At 40.4% G+C, this 20,054-nt stretch overlaps 2 protein-coding genes across 2 annotated transcripts in view; both read right to left on the bottom strand.

Moving 5' to 3' along the window:
• The window catches only part of LOC142098455 (uncharacterized), a 584,882-nt gene that overhangs the window by 221,488 nt on the left and 343,340 nt on the right, over positions 1 to 20,054 (bottom strand). The gene's annotated exons all lie outside the window — the stretch shown is intronic.
• LOC142098005 (uncharacterized) overlaps positions 1 to 20,054 on the bottom strand; it is a 252,476-nt gene that overhangs the window by 78,020 nt on the left and 154,402 nt on the right. The window contains exon 7 of the mRNA XM_075180399.1: positions 7,732 to 8,079. Coding sequence (XP_075036500.1) covers positions 7,732 to 8,079 — 348 coding nt within the window. The remainder of the gene's footprint in view (positions 1 to 7,731; positions 8,080 to 20,054) is intronic.

Here is a 20,054-nt window from a genome sequence, read left to right as displayed (position 1 = left end):
CTACTCTCATATAACATTGTTTATACCAAAATTATCTTTCATACTAAAGTTTCATAATAGTTATAAAACTATTAATAGAGAAAGGATTACTTAAGGATAATATTACAAAGTAATGTAATTGAAAATCAGAGACTCAAAAATTATTGAATTCACAACTGTGTATATTCTCCTGTGTTTTCCCCATACTCACTTTGCAAGGACACTTCCTCCAGCTGTAATGGTCCTGTACTTCTCTCCATTGGTCCCTCCAGGCTGGGATGTTCCACTCTGCAGATGATGTCTGATCCTCGGTCTCTCAGTGATGGAGTGATCACCAGACTGGCTGTACAGCAGTATGTGTTATCAGGCTGTCTCTGGGACTTGGTGACTGACATCTTATAGGTCTCACAATCAGATATAGGTTTATGTCTCTGGTCTCCTGTGTCCCTCTTATACCAGGTCACACTCAGAGCATCAGGGAAATATCCAGAGATTTTACACTGTAGTTTGCATTCATCGGCGTTCAGGAATAATCTAGATGTATCGATTTCACCAATCTGTGGCCACCAGGGCAAGTCTGCAGAATAATTATTTCATTAAGCTGATTGGATGAATACAGAAATATGAATATTATTATACTTCTGTGTGTATAACAAATTAAGAAACATCTAGGATATTTTGGCCTGATTCATTAAGAAAAGATAAGCAAAAGTAAGTAAGGCAAAACCATGTTGCATTGGAGGGGGAGGTAAATTTAAAATGTGAAGTCAGATTTATTGTTGGGGTAGGGCATGTTCTAGATCAACTTTAAATATCAGTGTAAAAATAAAGCTATCAAGTATTTGTGTGCTACATGTAAAAATAGCCAGTATTTCCTTATATGCAAAATAATAAACTAATTTGCACCCCTTACATTTCAACATGGTTTTGTCCAGAAAACTTGAGTAAGAAGTCTTACTCATTTTTTTGCCTAACTTTCCTTAATGAATCAGGCCCTTTGTCTCCCAGGCATCTTACATATGTGTGGTTATAATTCCAGTATGTTTTACAGAAGTGTGGGGGAAATACTCTCAGTCTGAATCCAGGGTCGGCTCCCCCCGCTGCCTCCATGGCAGGTTTACTTAGTGTCGGGGCTAATTAATCTAACCACTGGCAATTGTCTCCTGAAATTAAACCTGATTCTCTCCTTACAAATAACGAAGGACTTAATTTGTCCCCAAAAATATAACGTGGTTAAAACCCTACTTGTGTTGAAATCAAGAAATCCATTTAAAGAATTTGTTCATTTTCAGATATCCAACACCCCCTATTTCTGGCCTAGCTCCTCCCCAATGTAGTGTAGGTAGGAGACCCATCCACTCACATTGCAGGAGGGGCAAATCCATTTTCATCATCAACATTTACTTATATGGTACCAGCAAACTTTGATGCGCTTTACAATTGGGAACAAAGAGTAATAAAACAATACTGGGTAATACATACAGAGAGGTAAGAGGGCCCTCCTCACAAGCGTACAATCTATGGAACAATGGTTTATTACACAAGGGCACGTGCTACATTATATTGAATATTTGTCCAGCTAGAATGCAAAGGTTAAAAAGTGTTTAATGGGCTGTATGTTCAGTCACACAACTATGTTTATCAGAGGGTTGTTGTCTTATGTTAGTTGTGTAGAGGATGATAATAGGGTAGCCTAGGGAGATTAAGAGGGTGGTTGAGGAATTTTATAAGCTTGTCTGAAGAGGTGGATTTTCAGAGAACGCTTGAAGGTTTGAAGACTAAAGGAAAGTCTTATTGGGCTGCACCCATGTGATGAGAGTGGAAGAGAGACGCAGATCTTGTGCAGAACAAAGGTGACGAGTTGGAAGATATTTTGAGACAGGTGAGGAGATGTTTGTTGGTGCAGCTTTGTTGATGACATTATAGTTTAGTAGAAGTATTCTATATTGGATTCAGTAAAAAACAGGCAAGCAATGTAGAGACTGACAGAGTGGCTCAGCATAGTAAGAACTATTTGCAAGGAAAATCAATCTAACTGCTGCATATAAAGTAGATTGTAGTGTCTGATTTTGGGAAGACCAGTATGGAGGGAATTGCAATTGTCGATGCGGGAGTTGATGAGTGCATTAATTAAAGATTTTGTAGAGTCTTGTGTGAGATATGTAAGTATTCTGAAAATTTATTTTTAGATGTGTGCAGCATGATGTAAATATAGAGTTGATGTGGGGAACAAAGAACAGTTGTGAGTCATGGATTACACCTAGACAGAGAGCTTTCGGGGGTGGAATTTATGGTCATGTTGTCAACAGAAATAGAAATGTCAGGCAGGAAGCTTCTATTGTTGGGTGGGAATATTATTAATTCTGTTTTTGAAAGATTGAGTTTGAATTGCTGAGAGGACATCCAAGATGAAATGGCAGAAAGACAGTCAGTAACACGGGACAACACAGGTGGTGAGAGATCAGGAGAGGATAGATACATTTGTGTATAATCTGCATAGAGATGATACTGAAAGCCAAAGGAACTTATTAGATTTCCAAGAGAAGTGGTGTAGATAGAGAATAGCAGAGGACCTAGTTTTAGCTGTGATCAGATCATTGACTACTTTGGTCAGCGCAGTCTCTGTGGAGTGTTGAGAGCGAAAGCCTGACTGAAGAGGATCCAACAGGTTGTTTGCTGTAAGAAAGTGTGTGAGGCGAGTGTAGGCAATTCTCTCTAGAAGTTTGGAAGGACACGGGAGCTGGGAGATGGGGCAGTTATTTGAGAGAGAGTTTGGGTAAGAATTTTGTTTTTTAGAATAGGAGTATTCACTGCATGCTTGAATAGTAATGGATAGATACCAGTAGAGAGAGATAGATTAAAGATTTTAGTTAGAGATGGAATGAGCACAGGAGACAGGGATCTACTAATTTGTGAGGGAATGAGATTGAGAAGACAGGAAGTAGAGTAGGAGGATGAGAAGATAGTAGATACTTCATCTTCATTTGTGAAATCAAATGAAGAGAGGGTGTCAGATGGCGCTGGAAGGAAATTGAGCTGATTGCTTGTCGAGGGAGATGATACCATTTCTAGTCTGATCTCATCAATCTTGTCCTTGAAATAGGAAGCAAGATCCTGGGCACTGATGGTAGTCAGAGGGTTTGGTGTGGGAGGGTTTAGAAGAGATTTAAATGTGTTAAAACGGCGCTTGGGGTTAGAAGCCTGAGCATAGATAAGAGATTGGAAATATGTTTGTTTAGCAGTGTCCAGAGCATTTCTATAGGATCCATCCTGCCATTCAGCTTAATGAATAGAACTGACCTGACTGATCCCTCCTGCACTATGACCTATAACTCCATACAGTCCCCCTGGCTCCTGGATAATTAGAGGGTTGTAAGACAAGCAGGTTATAAGGTGGTGATGTCCATTATTGGAAAACCTTTTATAGGATATTGTGACAGTATATTTAGGCCCTTACATGGCAGGAGTTTATTTCTGCTTTTAAAGTATCTTCCATATATCCAACTATATATATCCAAAGGAAATCCTACAAAATAAAGTGGTTCTCCCACTAAATCATGCACCATCGCTCCAGTTACTGTGATGTTGTGGAGGACACCAGACAGACATGGGATCCTGCACCAGGGTAGAGCTGTGGTCAATGCTGCACATAAGAGAAAAAGTTAAATTGTATCTGATCAGGTTCTGTACTCTCTACATCCCTCCCCCAATGTAAGTGTCAGTGTGTGCCCATAGCTGGAGTCTTCTAGCTGGGAATATGGAGTTCTCCAGTATTATTCAGCCCATGTCCTACATATCTGCTTCACTTTGGGACATTTTCAAGATAGTGGAGCCGACATAAATTTGACATCTTCTTTAATGAAATCATAATATAAAGAAATCACATTATATAGTGTATTTATACAGTGTTACCTCTTCCGGTCAGCATTGTGCGGTGAGGCTGTGGTAGAGATTCGTGCTCCCACGTCACATACACAGGAAGCTGTAAATCCCGGAGGAGTCTGCACTGACTTATAACATCAAATGTTTTCCCACTTTCAGATTGAGTTATTTTGTTTTCTGATGTTATTCTGTTATGTTGTTCTCCACTGGTCCATGTAACTGTAATACTATGAGGGTAGAACCTCTTCAGACTCAGAGAACACAGCACCTCCCCTGAGGAACAGGGGGAGAATCTCATAGGTTCTATCACCTCCGGGGCCACTAGACATGAATAGGAGAACACTGTGAGTATTATACAATATGTGTCTGATTCATTAAGGAAAGCAAAGCAAAAAAAGGAGTAAATTTGCTCCTGGGCCAAACCATGTAACAATGCAAGGAGTGCAAATTAGTTTATTGGTTTGCATGTAAGGAAAATACTGGCTGCTTTATACAATGTTATTAACATATAATGAGTTTAATACAATATTATTATCATACACTGAGTATAAAACAGTAACATTATCATATACTGAGTATAATACATTATCATCATCATACACTGAGTATAATACAATATGATTATCATACACCGAGTATAATACAGTATTATTATTATACACTGATTTGTCTGTTACCAGCCCCGCCCACCTTCTTTTTCCCAGCATGCAGTGCTCTCCTTCACTCTCTGCACTACCTCTGTGTGCCTCTGGGCAGCAGCATACACTCCTAAGTGTGCTGGGAGATGTAGTTCACTGTCACCAATGTTTTGTTCAACTGCGCATGTGCGGTACATTTGTGCATGCTTGAATTGACCGCACATATTATATTCCTATTAAAACTTCAACTTTATTTGTATTATTTTAAATATTCATTCCTGTAATTGCATAAAATTGTAAAATAACAAAAAGAAAATATTTTTTGTAAAAAAGTTTAGAAAATGTGTTTAAAATGAATTTCGTAGACCGCCAATCATATGTGTCTCTTTTATTTTATTTGTCTTCTTTGTAGCAAACTGTGATCCTGATAGTGTTATATTGTCACGTACATCTCAATCCACACTCAGAGTTACTTAATGGAACTTATTATACACACAATTACTATGTATTATTCAGTCACTAGTGATGTGTGTTACTCCTCTGTATGTACCATGATATATCATATTTTATCACAGCTCATTATCTCCAGGGACCACAGTCCTGTCACTTCAACTATGCTGCAATGCAGTATGTAAAGAAAGAGTCCCAGGGCAGCTGAACAGGAGACAGTGTTGGGTGATTGGGTCAGTGCTGAGCTGCATCTGTGTTAAACGGGAAGTGTTTTCTCAACGTGTTATTGTGGGTGGACATCCAGGTATGTTCTCCTAAGAGATCGACACCACTCTGCCACCAGAACTGTACTATGACTGTCCCTCTGTATGGTTCCTGGCTCTATGACTGATACACACAGTGCTCATACTGAACCCTGGGAGAAACATTCTGAAGCCCCAAACACAAGTAATGATGTCTAGGTGCAAACCATAAAAAGAGATTAAGCTTAGGAGAAACAGGTCCAAGTGTCCTCAGCTCAGCAGCAATACACAGTTCATGGAAACAGTTGCTGACAGTGACCAGCTGCGTAAATTTATTTTGGATGTTATTTGAAGGTAAACGAAAATTTGGCCAGTCAATGATCAGTCATTGATCGGCAGTACAACATTTGGCAATACCATAATCTTGCTTTGTGGCTGTAACTGGACCTGAGTCATTTCCCTCCATGTGTGTGTGCTAGAGATGCTCACTGACCCCCGTGTTTTGGTTTTGGTTTTGTTTTTGCAAAACCGCCATTGCTTGTTTTGGTTTTGTTTTGCTATTTTGTTGGAAAATCAATGTTTTTGGGCATAAAATAACCAAACTTAATGCTCCACCTGTTTCTTGGATAAGTAATGTAATTGTAAAGCTAATAGATTATGAAAAAAACAGTTTAATTCCTGGTAGGTAGGCCTTCATTAATTCTACACACAAACCAGATTGTCTTCCTCTCCATCTATGCATATTGGCAATGCAGCCATCGTCTTTGGGTGTATATTATACCCTACACCTATAGTTAAATATGTAAAGAAATGGACAAAGGCAGTATGGTTTCTGTCTCTATAGCCACCTCCGCCCTCCACTTGTAGTTGAATAGAAAAAAAGCAGCCTGGATAGACTGAACAATATTAAAAATAAATGGTCCAAGGTAGTTTGGTATCTGTCTGCATCAGATCCCCTCTCCACTAGGAGTAAAATAGAAAAAAAGAAGCCTGGATAGACTGAACAATATAAAAAATAAATGGACCAAGGTAGTTTGTATTTGTCTGCATCATAATCATCAACATCATCATTAGCGCCCTCGTCGCCTACACAAATCTCCCCCTCATCCACTTCTAATTCAAAAGTGGCATCCTCAATTTGTGTATCACCGTCTACACTCGGGCTGTTCAGGCACACATCAGCAGAACTGCTGAAAGGGCCCTTCTTTATGGGTACATTATTGGAATGCTCACGATTAGACAAACCACTGGTGGATGGACTCTCCACAGGGATTGGTGTAATTTCTGATTCAGAGCATACATTATCCTCTAATGCCTTACTGTTTTCTTGCAGCTCGGCTTTGCCGCGTAACAGTAGTTGTGCACCACTTGTAGGCTCGGTAACATTTTTGGATCTGCCACTAATAGAGAAAGGTGAAGGCCTCATTCTCTCTTTGCCACTGCATGTGTAGAATGGCATGTTGGCAAATTTTTTTTATCGGCACTTAACTTTTCCTCAGTTACACTTCTTTTTCGCTTCAACGCGGTAAATTCTTTTTTGGTGTGTGTTTTTTTGACTGATTTCAAAAGACTGTGTAGTTTGACATCGCCTTTCCCAGATGACGTACTAGGAACACTACCATCATTACTGATGACAGAACCTGGTTGCTCATTCTGCTCATATGTGAACTGCTTTGAATCCATTCTGAACCCAAAGCACTTGTAGTGCTACAAATTGTTTTAGATACTGCTGACAAATATGACTTTTGACAGCCAGAAAAATTAATGCAAAAGAATGGGGGACAACCCAAAAGCACTTAGCGTGCTAAATATTATTTTTTGACACTGCTGCCAAATAGCACTTTTGACTGCCAGAAAAATGAATGCAAAAGAATGGGGTCACCCCAAAGGCACTTGGGAGAGCTAAATATATTTTTATGACACTGCTGCCAAATAGGACTTTTGACAGCCAGAAAAATTTATGCAAAAAAATGGGGGACACCCCAAAAGCACTTGGAGTGCCAGAAACTGAACAAAAAACCCTCCTCTCTTCTCCTCTTACTGCTGTAGCAACTGGTATTAAGATTACAATGGTATTGAATAGAAACAATAATGTGTCCAATAATTGCTCTGTCCCTGCGCTGATATAGCCAGTGTGACCTAACCCTGCTTTCTCGCTCTGTCAATTGGTGATGGATTTCTGTGGAGGCTGGTATTTATGCTTTTCAAATCTCGCGAGAACCGAACTCAGAAAAACAAATACGTCACAATGACGTTTTGCCTCGATTTCGATTCTGAATGGGTGGGAGAGTACCGAGCGTGCTCGGCTCGGTACTCGGATAGGCTAAATTCGGTAGGATTCGGATCTCGGGGAACTGAGCCCGCCCATCTCTAGTGTGTACAAAATCAGCGACAGTATTATGCCGCTATTGTCAATATAAAAGTAGATATTTTGTGTGACAGTAATAAAATAAGAGCATTATCTTAGCTCATAATTGTGGAGCTGATTATGATATAACTGAACGAATATTGCGTGAAATTTATTAATATACTATACTCACACTTCACTAGTACCGGTCCTGTACTTCTCTCTATCGGCTGCTCCAGGCTGGGATGTTCCACTCTGCAGATAAATTCTGATCCTTGGTCCTCCAGTGATGGGGTGATCACCAGACAGGCTGTATAGATAAATGTTTTATCTCTCTGCTGCTGTGATTGGTGGATTGGAAGCTTCTTTGTCTCATTGTCAGACATGGGGATTAATTCCTTATTTCCTCTCCCTTTCTTATACCACGTCACAGTCAGATCATCAGGGTAATAACGTGACACTGTGCACTGCAGCTGTGTCTGTTTGTCCAATAACAGATGCGGTGTCTGTATTTCATCCATTTCTGGCCGGGAAAGGAAATCTGCAAATATTATGAAGATAGAAAAGGTTCTCAGTGACCCTGTACATTTATATCATGTTACTCAGAGCATACAGTGAGTGGGATTCACAAAATTAACTTTATTCTTTTACATATGTTTTAATAAATGTTATTATCAATTTATTCCTAAAGTCTGCATTGATAAACAATTAGTTATATATTACCTACCGAAAGTCTGGGATTTAATTATTATATTATTACTTTGTCTGTGATTATGTTATTATTTTGTTAATATATTCTTTATTTTCAACGTAATCTTTAATCTCTTTTTCCTGAGTTAAATGTGTTTGTTTCAGTAGAATTCTGCATTCAGATATTTCATTTAAAAAGACAGAGGGAGCAGCCATTGGTATAACTATTTATTAAATCATCTACATAAATACATGTCTAAAAAATGCAGTGATAATATCCTTTAACTCACAAAACAGTGTACATAACTCTGAATATAATATTAATAAGGATTGAAGAACAAATTAAGAATTATTTCGGAAGAGACCTTTGTAAAAATTCTCTCTATATATATTTTGTTAACAATGTATAATAACACTCAGCAGCACAACCATTTCTCAGCCATGTCCTTACTTATCTGAGGCAGATAACATTATCATACACTGACTATAATATAATATCATTATCATACACTCAGTATAATATAATATCATTATCATACACTGACTATAATATAATATCATCATCATACACTGAGTATAATACAATATCATTATCATACACTGACTATAATATAATATCATCATCATACACTGAGTATAATACAATATCATTATCATACACTGACTATAATATAATATCATTATCATACACTCAGTATAATATAATATCATTATCATACACTGACTATAATATAATATCATTATCATACACTCAGTATAATATAATATCATTATCATACACTGACTATAATATAATATCATCATCATACACTGAGTATAATACAATATCATCATCATACACTGAGTATAATACAATATCATTATCATACACTGAGTATAATATAATATCACTATCATACACTGAGTATAATACAGTATCATCATCATACACTGAGTATAATATAATATCATTATCATACACTGAGTATAATATAGTATCATCATCATACACTGAGTATAATACAATATCATTATCATACACTGAGTATAATACAGTATCATCATCATACACTGAGTATAATACAGTATCATCATCATACACTGAGTATAATACAGTATCATCATCATACACTGAGTATAATATAATATCATTATCATACACTGAGTATAATACAGTATCATCATCATACACTGAGTATAATACAATATCATTATCATACACTCAGTATAATATAATATCATTATCATACACTGAGTATAATACAATATCATCATCATACACTGAGTATAATACAATATCATTATCATACACTGAATATAATACAGTATCATTATCATACACTGAGTATAATATAATATCATTATCATACACTGAGTATCATACAATATCATTATCATACACTGAGTATAATACAATATCATTATCATACACTGAGTATGATACAATATCATTATCATACACTGAGTATAATACAGTATCATCATCATACACTGAGTATAATATAATATCATTATCATACACTGAGTATAATATAGTATCATCATCATACACTGAGTATAATATAATATCATTATCATACACTGAGTATAATACAGTATCATCATCATACACTGAGTATAATACAATATCATTATCATACACTCAGTATAATATAATATCATTATCATACACTGAGTATAATACAATATCATTATCATACACTCAGTATAATATAATATCATTATCATACACTGAATATAATACAATATCATTATCATACACTGAATATAATACAGTATCATTATCATACACTGAGTATAATATAATATCATTATCATACACTGAGTATCATACAATATCATTATCATACACTGAGTATAATACAATATCATTATCATACACTGAGTATGATACAATATCATTATCATACACTGAGTATAATACAATATCATTATAATACACTGAGAATAATACAATATCACTATCATACACTGAGTATAATACAGTATCATTCATCATCATCATCATCATCATTATCATTTATTTAAACAGCACCAACATATTGGGCAGCACGGTGGCTAAGTGGTTAGCACTTCTGCCTCACAGCGCTGGAGTCATGAGTTCAATTCCCGACCATGGCCTTATCTGTGTGGAGTTTGTATGTTCTCCCCGTGTTTGCAAGGGTTTCCTCCGGGTGCTCCGATTTCCTCCCACACTCCAAAAACATACTGGTAAGTTAATTGGCTGCTATCAAAATTGACCCTAGTCTATCTGTCTGTGTATGTGTGTGTGTTAGGGAATTTAGACTGTTAGCTCCAATGGGGCAGGGACTGATGTGAATGAGTTCTTTGTACAGCGCTGCGGAATCGGTGGCGCTATATAAATAAATGTTGATGATGATATTCCGTAGCGCTTTACAATTGGGGACAAACACAGTAAACTAATAAACAAACTGGGTAAAACAGACAAAGAGGTGAGAAGGCCCTGCTCACAAGCTTACAATTTATGGGACACTGGGAGTTTGATACACGAGGTTAAGTCTACATTTGGATTTTGGCCCAGCCAGACTGCAAAGGTAAAAGTGACTCATAAGCTAAATGATCCTGTCACTCAACAATGTTGGTCAGGGGGTAGTTGTCTTGTGGGAAATTGTGTAACAGATGGTAATAGGGTAATGTAGTGAGGCTAAGAGGGTGGTTGAGGAATATTATAAGCTTGTCTGAAGAGGTGGGTTTTCAGAGAACGCTTGAAAGTTTGTAAGCCAGAGGAGAGTCTTATTGTGCGAGGGAGAGAATTACATAGAGTGGGTGCAGCCCGAAAAAAGTCCTGCAACCGGGAATGGGAGAATGTAATGAGGGTGGATGAGAGACGCAGAAAGGATTTGCTGAGTTGGTAGATATTTTGAGACAAGAGAGGAGATGTATGTTGGTGCAGCTTTGTTGATGGCCTTGTAGGTTAGTAAAAGTATTTTATATTGGATTCTGTAGAAAACAGGCAACCAGTGTAGAGACATACAGAGTGATTCAGCAGAGGAATAACGATTTGCAAGGAAACTCAATTTTGCAGCTGCGTGCAAAATAGATTGTAGGTGTTTAGGGAAGACCAGTAAGGAGGGAATTGCAATAGTCAATGCGGGAGATGATAAGTGCATGAATTAAGGTTTTTGCAGTGTCTTGCGTGAGATATGTGCGAATTCTGGAAATGCTTTTTAGATGTATGTAACATGATTTTGATATAGAGTCAATGAGGGCAACAAAGGATAGGTGTGAGTTGAGGATTATACCTAGGGAGCGAGCTTGTGGGGTAGGATTTATGGTCATGCTATCAACAGAAATAGAAATGTCAGGGATGCTCTTGTTGGTGGGTAGAAATATTATTAACTCTGTTTTAGAAAGATTAAGTTTGAGTTGGTGAGAGGACATCCAAGATGAAATGGCATAAAGACAGTCAGTTTGTTAGGAACTCCCAAGTCAGTACAGTGAAACTCGGGAACTACTCAGAAGGCCAGGTGTTCGCTGGAGCCCCTAGTGGTGGGGACAGACTGGGCTGCGGGCCGACCGAGGGTCGAGTAACGTATACTGACTTAAAGGAGTTCCCAGAAGTGGAGTGATTGGTGGACTGTAGTATAAGAGGAATCCTAGGTCAAAAGGTCACAGGCACAGATGCAAAATCCAAGGGCAAGCGACGGGTCAAACTCACAGGCAGAGAAGCAAAATCCAATTTCCAGGCAAAAGGTCAAGGTCAGAAGAGAAGGGTCACAGGTCCAATAACAAGCAGGGGTCAAAACACGGGTAGTCAAATCCAAGGTAGCAGGAACCAAAAATGGATAGCACAAGCAGGCAGCAGGACTGAGGACAGAACGCTATAACCGGCAATGAGGCAGCAGACCTCATTGCCTTAAATACCAATACAGACCAATCAGTAGTTGGATACACAGCTGCAGGATAATTACTCATACAGAACAGGGCCAATCAGGGCTTGTCCCTGAAATACACAGATGCAGGCTAATGCCTGTAATATCAGCCCACAGCCTGCCTGTCATGCGCACGCGCCCGCCTACCGCCGGGACGCAGCGCTATATTAGAGGTGTCCGGCCGTTGCCTTGGTGACGGCCGGGCAGGAAGAGGAATTGAGCTGATTGCTTGTCGAGGAAGAGGATACCATTTCTAGTCTGATCTTATCACTCTTGTAGGAAGCAAGATCTTGGGCACTGATAGTGGACGGAGGGTTTGGGGTGGGAGGATTGAGAAGAGATTTAAATGTGTTAAAAAGGCGTTTGGGGTTAGAAGCCTGAGCATAGATAAGAGATTGGAAGTATGTTTGTTTTGCAGTGTCCAGAACATTTCGATAGGAGCGGTAGATAGAAGTATATGTGAAGAAGTCATTAGTGGTGCGAGATTTACGCCAGTAACGTTCTGCTTTACGGGAAAGTTTTTGAAGATTTTGCGTTGCTGTAGTGTGCCATGGCTGACATCGAAGTCGACATGTATTACGTAGTGTCGCTGGAGCTACTTGATCAAGGGCCGTTGCTAAGGTTTGGTGAAAATGAGGTACAGCCATCTCAGAGGAGGAGAATGTAGAGATAGGGGAGAGAAGGTGCTGGAGAGAGGTGGAAAATTGTTGAAGATTAATAGAATTAAGATTTCTGCGACTATGTGTTAGCCGCGGCGGCCGCTGGTACAGCCGCGACTCTTACCTTCCTCCTGCAAGCGGTATCTTTGTCCCGGTTGCCAGGGCAACATCCGGAGCACTGGAGTTCTCCTGCCGCCGCGCCCGGCCAGCTGTCAAACAGCTAGGCGCGTGCGCGCAGGTCTGTGTAGGGCCAGTCATTCATGGCTGTTTTGATTATTAAGCAGCTGGGCACTCTGCTTCCTCATTGGCCAGTAGTGTCATTTATTAATTAAGCAAGTCCTGGGTATACTTTCAGTGCTCTTCCCTGATTGGCTGTGAGTACTACTTAAGGCAGTGAGGACTGAGCCTCACTGCCGGTTATAGCGTTCTGTTCCAGTACTGCTGCCTGCTCCTGTTCCTGTGTTTGGTGTTGAAACCTGAGATTGATTACCCGTGTATGACCTTTGCCTGTACCCGGATTCTGAACCTCTGCTAGTGACCCTGACCTATCGCCTGTCCCTGGATCCTGAACCTGTGCCTGTGACCTTGACCCTTTTGCCTGTACCTGACATACTCTCTGGTGCTCTGTCCAGTCTGCTGATCTCTGGCCTGCCTCTACACCATGTGCTACCTCCTGTACCTGTGCGCTGCCGTGTTAGCATAAACTCATACTACTCTGAGCATAAGACCTGGGGGCATCCGAGTACCTGTGAGCATAACCAGTCTCTACGGGAAAGGCGGCTGCTAAAGCTAAGAGACCTCTCCTACCTGTTCTATGAGTTTATGCCGCACTGGAGACCATAACACTATGAGGAGGCTTGGTAGAGTTAGACAGTAGAGAGGTTAGAGCAGTGGGGGTGAGCTTGTAGCTGATAATTTGATGAGAGGGGGAAGGGTATGTTAAGGAAATTAGAAACTGAGTATAGTCTAGAGAAAACAAGATCAAGGCAGTGGCCATCCTGATGAGTAGATGATTCAATTCACTGGGAGAGGTCAAGTGAGGAGGTTAGAGTGAGTAGTTTGGAAGCAGCTTTGGAAGGTGGGTTATCAAAAGGGATGTTGAAATCACCCATGATGATGGTGGGGATGTCTGAAGATAAGAAGTGAGGGAGTCATGCAGAGAAATCCTCTATAAATTGTTGGTGTGCTCCAGGGGGGACGATAGATCACCGCAACACGTAGAGAGAATGGATTAAAAATGTGAATAGCATGTACTTCAAAAGATGTGAGAAAAGAAGTGAGTGATGGGACATTTGTTAGAACTGTGAACCTGCACTGTGGGGAGAGAAGTAGTCCAACCCCACCTCCTTGTCTGCCTTCAGGTCTGGGGGTATGGGTGAGATGGAGGCCACTATGTGAAAGTGCTGCAGGTGAGGCAGTGTCTGATTGCATGAGTCATGTTTCTGTAATTGCCAGAAGGTTGAGGTTTTTTGAGAGAAGAGATCATTTTTGGAGGTAAGTTTGTTTCAAACAGTGCGTGCATTCCAAAGGGCACATTTAAAGGACTTTGGAAGAGAGGGGAGACAGGTGATGTGTTTGAGGTTCGCTATAGAACGGTAGTGCTCTGATGTATGTGTGTGTGAGGAGTGTGGGGGACCTGGATTAGGTGATATATCACCAGCTAATAGAAGCAGAGAGAGAGAAAGATAGGCAAGGAGATTGTAAGATGTGTGACCTTTTATTTTCTGGCGACAGGTGGAGACAGTACTTGTTAGATATAATAAATAGGACAACAGTTCATGGGTGTTAACTAGAGGTGAGTGGAGTAATGAAGGTGCAATGTGAACAAATGTTTGTGTTGGTGGAGGGGTGAAAGATGACACAGTCCTAAAGATAATGCCATGAAAAGAGACCAAGATAAGCAATTTGTTAAACATTGTAATAAAAGAGTAAAAGCAAAAAAAGGTAGGGGATTTAAAAGAATTACCTATTTGCAGTGTTCCGTATAGATTAGAGATGGTCACTGACCCCCGTGTTTTGGTCTGGATTCGGTTTTGGATCTGGATTACCGTCGTGTTTTGGTTTTGGTTTTGCAAAACCGCCATTGCGTGTTTTGGTTTTGGTTTTGTTTGGTTATGTTTTGCTATTTTGTTGGAAAATCCATGTTTTTGGGATTAAATTAACCCAATTTAGTGCTCCAACTGTTTTAGAGATAAGTAATCTAATTGTTAAGGTAATAAATCATCCAAAAAAGCAGTTTAATTCTTCGTTGGTAGGCCTTCATTTATTCTACACACAAAACAGATTGTCTTCCTCTCCATCTATGCATATTGGCAATGCAGCCATCGTCTTTGAATGTATATTACACCCTACACTTATATTTAAATATGTAAAGAAATGGAAAAAGCCAGTTTGGTTTCTGTCTCTCAAGGCCCCCCTCCACTTGTATAAAATACCAAAAAATTCAGCCATTATAGACTGTACAATATTAATTGACATGGAGAAAGCCAGTTTGGTTTCTGTCTCTCTAGGCCCCCCTCCACTTGTATAAAATACCAAAAAATTCAGCCATTATAGACTGTACAATATTATGAAATATGGACAAAGCCAGTTTAGGGTCACTCTGTCTATGACACCCTACCCTTAAGGATAAATTGCCCTAACAGCAGCCTTTTAAGATGGTATGTGATATGGAAATGCCACAAGTCCCTTTCCTCTTTGGGGGTAGATTGCACCCTACACTTACATAGAAAGTTTTAAAAAGATGTTATCGTCATCATCTTCAGCTTAATCCTCACCCTCATCAGTGTGTACGTCATCATCACAGACTATCAATTCATCGCCGCTTGAATCCGCCATTAGAGAACAGTCAGTGCTTGGATGTCTTGGATGGTGAAGGCCTTCCTCGTGGAAGATGTAGTTCATTTTTATAAACATCATTTTCTCCACATTTTTGGGAAGTAACCTTCTACGGTGATCACTGACTAAGTTCCCTGCTGTGCTGAACACTCGTTCAGAGTACACACTGGAGGGTGGGCAGCTTAGGTATTGCAAAGCAAGTTTGTACATGGGTTTCCAAATGGCCTGCTTTTCTTCCCAGTAATGAAAGGGACTGTCTGACATTTCCATATCAACTACCTCTTGAAAGTAATCCTCCACCATCCTTTGCATGTTTATACTCGTATTGGATGGAGTTATAGGCAAAGTGACACATTTTTTTGAAAAATCTTTCAAACCAGCCCAGATGTTAAATTGTTCTGGTCTGCCCCCTGCGTCTTCCCTGCTTCTTTTTTGGAAATTTAATTTTTTACGAGCAGCAGCTTGAGAAAGTGAAGGAGGACACGTCGTCAAGCCGAGGCCCAGTTCAGCGGCCAACTTGCTGAGCAATAGCTCCTTGCAAAAGTTCACATCTCGCTTATTTACAAGTAAAGACTCAATGTAGGTTTTAAACCTTGGATCAAGCACAGTGGCCAAAACGTACTGATCCGAGTTCAATATCTTAATAACTCGAGGATCATTGTATAGCGAAATAAGTACTTGATCGACAAGGCCAACATACTTTGCTGAATTGCTTGTTTTCAGCTCCTCCTTCATTTTCTCAAGCTGCTTTTCCAATAGTCTAATTAAAGGAATGACTTGGCTCAAACTAGCAGAGTCTGCACTCACCTCACACGTCACAACTTCAAATGGTTTCAGCACCTTGCACAGCACTGAAAGGATTCCCCACTGTGCAAGAGTGAAATACATCCCCCCTCCTTTCCCAATGTCATGGATTGTGCAATATGCTTGGATGGCTTTGCGCTGTTCCTCCATCCTCTGAAGCATGTACAGGGTGGAATTCCACCTAGTTAACACCTCTTGCTTAAGTTGATGGCAGGGCAAGTTAAACTGCTCTTGGAGCTGCTGTAATCTCCTACATGCTGTGGCTGAATGCCTGAAATGGCCTGAAATTTTACGGGCCACCGAAAGCATCTCCTGCACCTCACGGTTATTTCGTAGGAAGCTCTGCACCACCAAAAATGTTTTGGAAATCACCCAGCTGTAATGCTCGCACTATATTGTTGGCGTTATCAGAAATGACATATCCTGGGGAGAGTCCGAGTGGTATAAGCCATGCATCAATCACATCTCTCAGTTTGCGTAACAAATTGTCAGCCGTATGCCTGTTAGTGAAGCCGTTGATACAAAGAGTGGCCTGCCTGTGACAAATGTTACGTAGTGGTGTACATGCTGCTGCTGTTCCTGCTGGTGAAGGTGAATGACCAACCCAGGGGGCTGTCACAGTCATATAGTCTTTGGTTTGGCCACTTCCACTTGTCCACATATCTGTGGTTAAGTGAACAGTGGGCAGAATGGCATTTTTCAGCGCAATCTCTACATTTTTACACACTTTTTGGTATAGTTGTGGAATTGCTTTACGGGAGAAATGGTGTCGCGATGGAATTCTGTAACGCGGACACAAAACCTCAATTAACTGTGAAAAACCAGCTGCATTTATTGTGGAGATTGGACGCAGATCTAACACTAACATTGCAGTCATGGTGTCTGTGATTCGCTTGGCAACTGGGTGACTGCTGTCATATTTGCTTCTCCTCGCAAATGATTGTTTCACAGTTAATTGCTGAAATGTAGGACTGCTCATTTTATTGATCTGCCTCTGGGATGACGATTCACCCCCAGCAGCAGCAACAGCAGCAGCAGGACTAACGCTTTCTTCAGAGGAATCAATAATAGTGCAGGAGTCATCCAGCCTTAAGTGGGATGCCGGGCTAACTCCGAGCGCTACTGAGGATATTGATGAGGATGGTGTGGTGGGTGTATTTTGTAGCCGTCGGGATGTCGGTGAGCGGAGGGTCTTAGCTGATGACGGAGTGCTTGTATTTTTTTGGGAAGGACTTTCAGCTTTTCCCAACACTTTGCCATGAACTCTCGTTAAATGGCGTAACATAGACGAGGTTCCAAGATGGTTAAGGTCCCTCCCTCGACTGACTGTGGTTTGACATACACTACAAATGGCTATACAATTGTTGTCTGGATTTGGGTAGAAATAATTCCACACATAAGAAGTGGATTTTTTTGTTTTATGCCCAGGCATGACAATGGCCTTTTTCTTGTCACGTGCCAGAACTGCTGCCACTGGTGCAGGACTTACACAAACAACCTCATCCTCATCAACATCCTCATTAGTGCCCTCGTCGCCTACACAAATCTCCCCCTCATCCTCTTCTAATTCCAAAGTGGCATCCTCAATTTGGGTATCACCGGCTACACTCGGGCTATTAAGGCACACATCAGCAGAATGCTCACGATTAGACATCCCACTGTTGGATGGACTCTCCACAGGGATTGTTGTCATTTGCGAATCAGAGCAAACATTCTCCTGTAATGCCTCACTGTTATCTTGCAGCTCGGCTTTGACGCGTAACAGTAGTTGTGCACCAATTGTAGGCTGGGTAACATTTTGGGATCTGCCACTAATAGCCAAAGGTGAATGCCTCATTCTCTCTTTGCCACTGCGTGTGTAGAATGGCATGCTTGCAATTTTTTTTTTATCGTTACTTAACTTTTGCTCAGTTACACTTCTTTTTCGCTTCAATACAGTAATTTTTTTTTTGTTTTTTGCACTAATTTGGAAACACTCTGTTGTTTCACATCGCCTTGGCCAGATGACGTACTGGGAACACTAACATTGGGACTGGTGACAGAACCTGGTTGCTCATTCTGATCATATGTGGACTGCATTGAATCCATTCTGAGCGCAAACCACTGGGGAGTGCTAAAAATTATTTGGTAGATACTGCTGACAGATATGACTTTTGACAGCTAGAAATATTAATGCACAATTAGGGAGGACACCCCAAAAGCACTGAGGAGTGCTAAAAATTAGTTGGTAGATACTGCTGACAGATATGACTTTTGACAGCCAGAAATATTAATGCACAATTAGGGAGGACACCCCAAAAGCACTGAGGAGTGCTAAAAATTATTTAGTAGATACTGCTGACAGATATGACTTTTGACAGCCAGAAATATTAATGCACAATTAGGGAGGACACCCCAAAAGCAATGAGGAGTGCTAAAAATTAGTTGGTAGATACTGCTGACAGATATGACTTTTGACAGCCAGAAATATTAATGCACAATTAGGGAGGACACCCCAAAAGCACTGAGGATTGCTAAAAATTATTTGGTAGATACTGCTGACAGATATGACTTTTGACAGCCAGAAATATTAATGCACAATTAGGGAGGACACCCCAAAAGCACTGAGGAGTGCTAAAAATTATTTGGTAGATACTGCTGACAGATATGACTTTTGACAGCCAGAAATATTAATGCACAATTAGGGAGGACACCCCAAAAGCACTGAGGAGTGCTAAAAATTAGTTGGTAGATACTGCTGACAGATATGACTTTTGACAGCCAGAAATATTAATGCACAATTAGGGAGGACACCCCAAAAGCACTGAGGAGTGCTAAAAATTAGTTGGTAGATACTGCTGACAGATATGACTTTTGACAGCCAGAAATATTAATGCACAATTAGGGAGGACACCCCAAAAGCACTGAGGAGTGCTAAAAATTATTTGGTAGATACTGCTGACAGATATGACTTTTGACAGCCAGAAATATTAATGCACAATTAGGGAGGACACCCCAAAAGCACTGAGGAGTGCTAAAATTAGTTGGTAGATACTGCTGACAGATATGACTTTTGACAGCCAGAAATATTAATGCACAATTAGGGAGGCCTCCTTAAAAGCACTGAGGAGTGCTAAAAATTATTTGGTAGATACTGCTGACAGATATGACTTTTGACAGCCAGAAATATTAATGCACAATTAGGGAGGACACCCCAAAAGCACTGGGGAGTGCTAAAAATTCGTTGGTAGATACTGCTGACAGATATGACTTTTGACAGCCAGAAATATTTATGCACAATTATGGGGGACACCCCAAAAGCACTGGGGAGTGCCAAATATTAACAAAAAATAATAAACCTCTATCCTTCTCTCTGCACTAGCGATTTTGGTTAGAGCAATTGCAAGAACAATATTGTATTCTCTGTCCCTGCTCTAATCAGCCTATGACTACACCCTGCTCTCTCCCTCTGTCAAATGGCGATGGATTGCTGTGGAGGCGTGTATTTATAAAGTTGAAGTATCGTGAGAACCGAGCCCCGAGATCCGTCAACGTCACGATGACGTTCGGCCTCGATTTGGATTCGGAACGGGCGGGAGAGTACCGAGCTGCTCAGCTCGGTACTCGGATACCCAAAGTTCGGGTGGGTTCGGTTCTCGGAGAACCGGACCCGC

The sequence above is a fragment of the Mixophyes fleayi genome, chromosome 7 (assembly GCF_038048845.1).
Source record: "Mixophyes fleayi isolate aMixFle1 chromosome 7, aMixFle1.hap1, whole genome shotgun sequence".
NCBI lineage: Eukaryota > Metazoa > Chordata > Amphibia > Anura > Limnodynastidae > Mixophyes > Mixophyes fleayi.
This window is presented reverse-complemented; position numbering and strand designations above follow the sequence as displayed.